At 39.1% G+C, this 10349-nt stretch overlaps 1 protein-coding gene across 1 annotated transcript in view; it reads left to right on the forward strand.

Moving 5' to 3' along the window:
• Positions 1–210: 210 nt before the first annotated feature.
• CNTN3 (contactin 3 (plasmacytoma associated)) overlaps positions 211–10349 on the forward strand; it is a gene marked incomplete at its 5' end in the record, with an annotated part of 16326 nt that continues 6187 nt past the window's right edge. Inside the window, 9 exons of the mRNA XM_010191196.1 lie at positions 211–338; positions 1771–1946; positions 5854–5971; positions 6737–6895; positions 6996–7145; positions 7904–7974; positions 8846–9080; positions 9263–9378; positions 9977–10163. Coding sequence (XP_010189498.1) covers positions 211–338; positions 1771–1946; positions 5854–5971; positions 6737–6895; positions 6996–7145; positions 7904–7974; positions 8846–9080; positions 9263–9378; positions 9977–10163 — 1340 coding nt within the window. The remainder of the gene's footprint in view (positions 339–1770; positions 1947–5853; positions 5972–6736; positions 6896–6995; positions 7146–7903; positions 7975–8845; positions 9081–9262; positions 9379–9976; positions 10164–10349) is intronic.

Below are 10349 nucleotides of genomic sequence, written 5' to 3' on the forward strand. Positions count from 1 at the left end.
CTCCTAATATTCTGTGATTCTGTGAAAATGGTGAGTAATTTATGGATGGGTTCAAATTTGTTGTATATTGTCAGTTTATGGCCACAAAAATTATAAACCTCAGGTTAGCAATGGATGCCATCTGTTATATCTAAGGTAACAGTATGAGTATGAAAGCATTTGTCTATGAAACAATGCTGCAACTTTTAAAATCTCCTCATCATTTTTTAGAATCATGTTATTAAAGGATGGAGGATTGAGAATAGCCAATGTGACCAAAGTTGATGCTGGAAGCTACACGTGCCTGGCCACAAACCAGTTTGGAACTGCCAGTGGCTCAACAAACTTAATAGTTACAGGTAGGTGAGCCGAAATGTGGTCTGTGAGGTGGTATAAATAGAGCTGTAAACTCCAATACAGAAATCTGTAATGATGTGGAGTCTGAGTTTGCTTACTGAAAAAATGCTAAATGTGGTGGAAAGTAGAAAAGTGGAAAGAGAAGTTACATATTTAACAATATATAAAGATAGAAGGGTATTTGTTATAGATCTTTCATTAGTTGAAAGAGACCGAGGGGTTTGCTCTCTTTGACCAAGATAATCCTCCATGGCAAGGGAGTTCTGAACACTTTCCTCCCTTCTCTCAGTTATCTAAGTACTAACTAATGCAGTTACACTTTTAAGTTTGCTTTTGTTTTGTTCTTTTTTAATTTGTAGGGGAAAAGATCATGGCAATTAAAAAATATTTGAGGTAATTTTATATTCCAATCCACAGTCTGTTAAGCCCTAAGGAACTATATGCTGTTTGCTTATTGAATAAGATGTGGCAGAAGCTCCAGCTGCAAGATTGTTGAGAGATTCCACAGGCAGTAAAATCTTTCAGAAGCTAATTGAATACATAATTGCCATTAAAAGGGTTTTTGCCCCATCCTTTCAGTCATCCATTCCTAGCTGCCATCTGAGATACTGGATTAAAAGGACAACTGGTCTGTGAAGTTTAGCTAAAGACTGTCTTTTCTCCTGATGTTATTTTTTTAAAGATTGGAATATCTGAAAGATTTTTCCAAACTCAGAATTATCTAATATCCTACTGCATTACATACCCTATATATCTCATAGATCCAAACAGAATTATTTTGAATTAACAGCTTCATATTTTCAGTCTGTCCTCCCAAATGATTCATGCTCCTTTATATACACATAATAGAATTATATGCAAAGGATTTCTAGAATGAAATTTTATTTTTACAGTATTTACAGTACTTGAAATTTTTCTCTGTTAGTGCGATTGTGGAATAACGAAGAGCTATTCTTGATGACACTATGTTGTATATGATACATGGACCCAAATACCCATTGCATTCTACCCTGTGTGGATTTCCTCTAGTTTCCCGATTTTATTAGCTCCTTCTCTCACTACCACTTCTTAATCTTCCCAGTGGCTGCTACTACAGCTTCCTGCTCCAAAACATAAGTGTAATTGGTAAGAACCAAACACGCTCTTGAATGGTAATTTCATTGCTGTGGGTTGCAGTGCATTTAGCTCTGTGAAGTATATTGGCCTGTTCACAGCAGGTTACAATTTACCTTTTCAGTGTCAAGTAGCTCCCACTGGTAAATGTGCAAGGACACAAAGCTCCTACAAGAGGGGTCAGGCAGTAGCATTTATAGTCCAGCTGCATAATTTGAAGTGACTGTCATTAATCAGATTTGAAGAACATGGTGGACTATTAGTAGCAAGCAAAGCTTAGCATTTCAGGAATTCAATAACAGATATTTCTGCTCTCAACAGAGCCAACCAGGATTACTTTGGCACCTTCCAACATGGATGTTGCTGTCGGAGAAAGCGTCGTCTTGCCTTGCCAGGTTCAGCATGATCCGATACTGGACATCAGCTTCACCTGGTATTTCAATGGAACACTCACCGATTTCAAGAAAGATGCCTCTCATTTTGAGAAGGTTGGAGGGGTGAGTTACAAACATCATCTCTTCACAGACAGACTTACTTTTTTTTTCAACATGGTAAAATCAGGATGTTTTTTCTCTTTTGAGCATGTAGAATTTTCTTCTGTGTTGGAGGGAAATCATTCATTGAGCTACCTTGCTGCCCATAGCCCATTGTACAGACACCTTTCAGTTTAGACGTGAAGTACTGTAAGTTCCTACCTCTGTTTCTGCATCTGCCCCTACATCATTTTCCCCAAGATCACATGAAACATAGGAATGACAGATTAAGGAACTTGATACAGATTTTGTGAGCTTCAGCCTAAATCTGAACAAAACCATCCCATCTCTCCTTATTTCTCCTGCATTTGTATCACCAGTATAGCCCTCAGTGTTCTGCCTGAGCCTCCTGGGGTGAGAAGTCATATATCTCATTAAATATTTCCTCTGCAGGATGCAGAGGTGCTGCTGGGGGTGGGGGGTGGTGACATCAATGCTTTTTAGAGTTTAGCCTTCTGATCAAAACATGAAAAGTAAAGCATTAAGATGGATGAAGGATGTATCAAGAGAAATAAATCAATTACAGCAAAAGGCCTTATTACAGTGCAAGCCAAGGCCAAGTGGTAACAAAAAGAACAGCTGAGCATCAGCATAAAACTGGCCGTTGTAAGCCTTCATAAAGTTTCCTTTCACATATTCTTGCCAGATCTCCTGCTCCAGAGAAATAGTTGTGGGTTAGACACTACTGCCTGTGAAACTGTGACATTTCAGCACCTAAATTTTTTCCTGTTGCATGTAAAACCCTAAAAGATTGAACATCTAATCAGTAGGCACCAAACTCCCAGATTGTTCTGCAGTTTGCAATTGATTAAATACAAGTGCATGTGGAGATGATGAGATTCCCTTGTAGGAGCCATGAGATATTCATGTATCGTGTACATTTTCACTGAAATGTTTTGAGAATTACAAACTGACCATCTGTCATGCTGTAATGGGAATGCTCCGATTTCATAGCCCGTTACCTTCCAGTATTGCTACATGGGCTTTATTTATTTAGTAATATTTTCCCCCAGCTGTACTCCAGTTGTATATACAAATAGTAATATTAGAAAGGAAAGGTTAAAAACATACCAAAACCTGAATCTGACAGTTTTACTGGCTCAATTAAGGCTTCATAAGCTGATTTAAAAATGCAGTGTGTTTTTCTCACTAAAAATTCCAGCTTTTTCCTAAAACAAACACAGGCATAATTCCAAATCAAAGCCTTGTTTAGGTGTCTGTTTTGGTTCTCTTCCTCTGAGGGAAAAGGCATCAAAAAGTAGTGTTTTACTAAGAAAAGCTCAGTCGGTGCTGAGCAGAAATGCAGGGTAACTCAGGCCTAACCTAGAACTCTGAATCTAGAACATTTTATTTTTGAAGTTTGTCATAAGGGACAGAATTAGGAGTTTGTATCTAATATAGGCATTTAGGGATTTTTTTTTAAACTCTTACTTGCGTCAAGAGGGTTTAAAGCTCATTAGTAGAAAACTTCAGAGGTTACCAAGAGATCTACAGAAACAATTTATGGACTCTGTATTACATTAAGGTCAGTGAAACAATTTCAGATGGAGTTACATGTGGGTCATGGTAAGTAAATAAGACAGCATAAATATGCTCTATGCCTTCCAATACTTGCAGTGTGTATTTATTAAATGTAAATATCTGTGCAAAAATAACTTCAGCTTTCTTGGTTGTAAACATGGCCAAAGGAAAATAATTTTCCAATAGATGGATTTCTGTGTAATGATGTCTTGAAAGACCCTATCATGCATGCCTGAGGTCTCCAACATGTAGTAGTTAGTGGGAACGTTATGGGACCACCACCTGGTCTTCCAGATGGTTAGAAAAATATAGGATGTAACACTTACTGCTCTTTGTTTTTGTTAGACAGATGATTTATATGAAGAGTATGGCAACCCAAGCAGATTCCAAAATTTTGAACAGATTGCCTCTAAACTGTTTCGGGTATCACCTGCTTGTAGAGCCCAGCAATGGCTGAGGTTGTTATGCAGTCAGGAGAGGCAAAACCAATTTCAGCAGCTGTTCATACGGCATTGGCTACTGTTTATTTGTATTCTGTGTAGCATGGAGAAAGAAAGGTGACCTTGCTGTCACCTGGACATGTCCACGCTGACAAAGGTTTAATCTGGTGAGGCAGGAGTGTGGTACTGCTGATGGTCTGCAGAGCCATGGGAGGTGAGGGTGCCTTCTACATTGGAGCCTTTGGCTGCTGCAGGTTTCTGTGTTTTCCTCAGTACTCTGGGATTCTTCCTCAAAATATCCACAAATAATTTAAATGCAGAATTAATTTTTCAGTGGTTTTTATTTAAAGTAAAATTACTCTATCCAACAGTCCCCTTTGTTGAGATGTTTTAAATTTAGTCTTACATGTTCGTATAGAACATGATTTGCTTGTGACTGTGCATTGCTGATCTTGGTCATTTCTTGAATATCCACTTCCAACCAACTAGATGGACTTCAGACTGGCTTCAACTCAGCTTCTTGTGTATTGTAGGCAATCGGTGCTGAATTGTCCTGCATTTGCTTATGTCTGTGCGTTCATAGAAGACTGGGTGTTGTGTTTATATCATGGAAGCAGGCAGAATTGGTTTTAGCTTGTGCAGAATAAAGAAGTGAGATACAATGCTGACCCAGCAATTCCTCTATGGATGTTGGCCCTCCTGTTGACATCCGTGGTCTAGACTCAAGCTCTAAAAGAAGTACCTGTGACAAAAATGGCACAACTGATCAGTATTTTGTGTTACACATTTATTTTAAATAATGATAGTCTTCGTGAAAACAAATCATTTTTGAAATACAGGGATCAAATCAGAAATAATGGGTGTAAGCATAAAACAAAACAGAAAACTATCAAAGGGCTGGAAAGGTTGTTCTTTGCTAAGACTAAAATAAAATCCCAAACTGCTGTGCATCCAAGAATCAGTCATCTGGCCAGAGTAGCTGAAAACACCCACAACATGGGGTTCTGTGCTCAAATGAAATGCTGCTTCTGCAGAATTTTTTTTTAAATTGAAATCTGACAGATTTTTCATCTGGACAATGAGATGTGAACTGGGTTAAAGCAGTAATTCAGTGGACACAAAGAGGCGATGTTTTGAAGTGACACTTGCTGCCAGACATTTACCATCAAGTTCTCCACTCAGTGATGTAGAAAACAAATAGTATATGAGGAGTCCTAACGTGATACGGAGTTACCTTTACCAGTCGGGTGTTTTGTGTGTTTCCCTTGATTCAGGAGTTCAACCACCTGCTATGACATGAGAGAGAGACCAATGGGGAAAAAATGACCAAAGATTAAATACTGAATGAAGAAAAAAGAAAAGAACATAGACTTTTAAAATGGGGAACTTACCCTGAATCCTGCAACCTTTAAATGAAAGTGTGCTCTCAATAACCTGCAAAATGGACCAAATTCAGCTTTATCATTTACACATTTGAACTCCTTAAAAATCTGTGATAACTAGACTTAGAAATTCTGTCTAGGAGCCAAATTGGTTGATGACCTTAGAAACCATCCTTCTTAGAGCTTTGGGAGAAATGGTTGGTCACAGTGCACTGACTTTCCTCACAGTTCCTAATAGCAGTCAGGAGGTACATTCCTAGTAGGAGCTCACCACTTTGTAGCTTACTGCTCCCGCAAAAGAGGGACACTACTTCACATTTATTAGGAAATGGCTTAACAGGCAATGGCCATGGAGCAGCTGATGGATAATAATGTGCTACCCTGCAGGCTGCCTGCCAGTGCAATTTCTGAGCAACTTTATCCCTAACGTTTTTTGGTTGATTACTTTTCCATTTACAAATACAATCTTAATATTAAATTACAAGGTAGTAACATTTAGAGTCATAAAAGAACTTTGTGTTTCAACAGAGTGCATCAGGAGATTTAATGATTAGAAACATCCAGCTGAAACACAGTGGAAAATATGTTTGTATGGTGAAGACTGAAGTGGATAGTGTAGCATCTGCAGCGGACCTTATCGTGCGAGGTAAATTTCAGCTTCAGTTACTATGAAATCATGTTCTTTAACTTTTGTGTACTGTAAATTACAGAAACAACTGATACTGTAGGTTACAAAACTCAGTTCATCTATGACTTGAATTATGTGATTCTGCCTTACAGTTAGGGAAAATTTTAGCTCAATTTCTGGATAAAGCTTAATTTTTCACAGAAAAAATTAAAGGCTGAGGAACATCATAAATCTTGACTTCCTATCTTTACTCACTGACAGTCCTTCAAGTCCCTGATGAGAGGGAGTTAGAGTTATTTCAACCCCCTTTGCTGGTGCAGATGAGACAAAACCCAGCATTTTTGCCAGGATACCCAGCATCAGCATTTTCCAGAAGGCAGCAGAAAGCTTCCCTGACTGCACTGCTGCTCGGGGTGCTGATCAGATGTTGTGCTGAAAAATTGGTACAGTGCACTGTACAGTAACACAGCTGTAGATAACAAATTCGCAGACTACAGAGATGTATTAGTAGATTAAAAGAGGACATTTAGGACTAAAATAAAAGACGCTGGAAAGATAGAGGGATCATGCTGAACAAAGGTTCTTAAAACAAACGAACAGTTGAGTATTTCAGAATTAGATTATCAGACTTTAGTTTAGTGAATGTAAAACAATAATTACAAGTGTTCTTATTCCAAGATGAATTGTTTTCTTCTTCCCTGATAAAATGGGGATCCGTACTGCTATGGTAGTGTTTTCCAGGGGACTAGCTTTACAAAACCCTGTTTTTCAATCTGATTCTAGGCTCACCTGGGCCCCCCGAACATGTGAAGGTGGATGAAATAACAGATACCACAGCTCAGATCTCCTGGCAAGAAGGCACAGATAATCACAGCCCAGTAACCACTTACACCATACAAGCAAGGACACCCTTTTCAGTTGGCTGGCAGCGAGTTACAACAGGTAAACCACAGTTCTTATTACAGGCTCTGTCAAAATGTTTTTTGACCAGGGACACCATGTTCTTAATTTCCATTTTTTCTTTCTTTTTTGTTTTTAATAGTTCCAGATGTGATCGATGGAAAAACATTCACAACCACAGTAGTGGATTTAAATCCTTGGGTTGAATATGAATTTCGTGTAGTTGCCAGTAACAAAATAGGAGGTGGAGAACCTAGTTTGCCCTCAGAAAAAGTAAGAACTGAAGAGGCAGGTTAGTGGGTTCTTCTATTTGTTTTTAATTCAAGAATCTTGAATAGTAACAAAAAAGCAGCATTCATATCATTGGCTTTTTGCAGACAAGCTTGGAATTGCCATTGAATATAAAAGCCCATAACTGGTTTGTTCATGATGTGTCCATTTATCTGTGGGACCCTTTGTGTTGCATTACTGATCATCACAGAAGCATAACAGCTGAATACATTTGAACTGTATCTAGTGTGCCAAAGTCTGTCAGTTCAGGCAGTGCTGCAGCGTCTGAAGGTATTAATGGATGGAAAGAGGTTAATTTTGACAGGGTTTTTCATTCCTAGTGTTTGATCAGTGTACTCCTTCTATGCAACAAGCATGTGGCTCAAAATAAGGCATCAGTCCAACCCCAGGAGGTCATTTGGAATGAAGCCATTGCCCAATACATCTGCATAAGTTAGCCCTATTAAAAAAAAAGTAAAGCATGCTTCCAGTTTTCAGAAGTTCATAAGCATTGGCACACACAGGTCAGTCTGTGAACTAGTGAGGTTCTTCAAGCGCTCAGAAAAACATCAGCCTGCCACAGCAATGGACAGCAGAGAGGTGACTGAAGGAGGGGGCTGCGGCTTTTCAGGACACCCACCCTGCTTCAGGAGCATTTACCTGAGGTTGCAAAAGCCATGAGAATACAACCGGGTCAGCACCAGTGCTCAAGGTTTACGTTGTATGATATTGTTTCTTGTATCTGCACTGTGTAGACAGCTATGCGTTTCCTTTTCACAGTTCCCGAAATTCCCCCCTCTGAAGTCAGTGGGGGAGGAGGCAGCAGGTCTGAACTGGTCATAACATGGGATGTAAGTTTTCTGGCAAGCAATTTTCTTCAGAGAATGATTGTTTTCATTCAAACTCTTCTTAAAAGATGAATTTCCCTGGCTGCAGCAGCTTCTCAACTAGGATGTATATGTGCTCGGTAACATTCTGTAATGTGACCTATGCACGTTTGCCTTCCCCCTTTCGTGTGTTACTGTGCTAGATGGCAATCAGTAGGACATCTAGTTCATTTTGTCTGAGATTGTTTCTGTTCACAAACGAATATTAACGCTAAGAAGGGGGCAGGAGGGTGGGGGAAGAAAACGGGTTATTGCTCTAAGGTTGAGAATTACGCTCCAAGAATTATGCTTTTAAGTGCAAATTTGCAGTCCTTGCTTTTCTACCATTAACTCTGTATGCATATGCTGGCCAGTACAGTCAGTTATTTATATTACATATTCCGTTTTTATTGAGTTAGAAGATGTTAACATACTAGCATAGACTATTCTGTGTGGTTCTCTAATCCTAATCACCTCAGAGGAAGGTATAAGCCACTGTACAAAGGTAGAACTGGATTCTGTAATAGCTGACTAAGCAGTTAATCATTTTTTATGAACTATGGATTGTGAAATTTTTTTAAAAAACTGTCTTTACCAAAGAGTGTCTTAAAACAGCATACTTAGTGGAAAGCAAGGAATATACCTGAAAGTGTTTTGTGCTTGATGCACAAACCTTAAAATAGGTTCAGAAGAACATGTTTTGCTCTGCCGTACCAGACCTAATTTGCTGATGGCATGATCCCAAATGCATGGTTACCATCACGTACACTAGTCTGTCGGTACTTTCTTCCAGCAAAATGTCTCCAGTGCTACATGTTGCATCACAGACTTCTGTTGTCTGTTGCTTTTCTCACAGCCCATCCCCGAAGAATTGCAAAACGGAGAAGGATTTGGCTATGTTGTTGCTTTCCGCCCCTTTGGCACCACAACGTGGATACAGACAGTGGTCACCTCTCCTGACACACCAAGATACGTCTTTCGGAATGAAAGCATCTTGCCCTTTTCACCGTATGAAGTCAAAGTTGGTGTCTATAACAACAAAGGAGAAGGGCCGTTTAGTTCAGTAACCACAGTTTTTTCAGCGGAAGAAGGTATGTGATCGAGTTATCTCCGGACTGATTGAGTTACCTTCAGATATTTAACGTGAGAGGTTTTATCAGACAATATAGCATATTATACAGTTAACAGAAATGAGATCACTTTGAATATGGACGTGTTTATTTCCACAGTCACCAATGCTGCTGCTCTCTCATTTATTGATTTCCAAATACAGAGCCCAGCACAGCACCCTCCGGCGTGTCTGCGACGAGTCTGTCATCCTCAGTCATCGAGGTCTCCTGGACAGCCATTCCCTGGAAGATGAGTAGTGGAAGGTTGCTGGGCTATGAGGTAAGTCCATTCAAAATACACTCCCAGTTGCAAATGGCCATGAGCCAGAACCGTTGTGCAGGACAGCGGCATAAATTTACCAAAGATTGCCACTTATCTTGCTTTCTTCCTGCCCACCCTATACCCAGAAGGATATTTTCTTCTAAGTGTTTTTGAAAACAAAGAATACAGAGTGAAATTGTGTTTTGCTTCCTCTGCTGATAGTCATGTGTCCATCTAACAGTATTTTCAAACTGACATATTTTTTAAGAATTACATTTACTTCCAAAGAAACTATTCTGTAAGGTACGGTTTTGTGAGTTTAACTTGTTTACTTTTTAGATGAAGTAATGGTTTTCCTCTTGTCATTTTTTAATTCAAGCAAAATCTAATATCTCAGTTTCCTTTTTCCTACAGTCACACTAAAAAGAGCAGCAGGATTGAAAGGCAGATGGATAAGAATTTTTTTTACATAGTAAACATATTTTTGAAACTTTAATGTATTTGTAGCTTTTTCAGCTGAGGAAAAAAAGTCCACTTAAAGGAGGCAAATGCAATGCTGTGGGTGAACAGTCCATTCCATGCAAGACTTTAAATGATTTTGTTTTATATCTACTAGGTTAGGTACTGGAATAATGGTGGAAAAGAAGAATCTTCAAACAGAGTAAAAGCTGCAGGGAATGAGACATCAATAAGAATAACAGGTTTGAAGAGCAACTTAGCATACTACACAGCTGTCCGTGCTTATAACAGCGCTGGAGCAGGTCCCTTTAGTGCCACAGTAAATGCTACCACAAAAAAGACACGTAAGTATCTTGAATTTAAAGTGGGGAGAGACATAATGGTGTGTTAGCATTTGCAGGGAAATGAAAAATAGACGCATTACTGGGAATCACAGTATGCATGAACGCCCTGAATTTCCTTACAGACTAGAGGAGTTACGCAATTAAATCGAGCATAGATCCTCCACTTTCTACCCTCTGCTACTTCAG

Source organism: Mesitornis unicolor, unplaced genomic scaffold (assembly GCF_000695765.1).
Source record: "Mesitornis unicolor isolate BGI_N332 unplaced genomic scaffold, ASM69576v1 scaffold29860, whole genome shotgun sequence".
Taxonomy (NCBI): Eukaryota; Metazoa; Chordata; class Aves; order Mesitornithiformes; family Mesitornithidae; genus Mesitornis; species Mesitornis unicolor.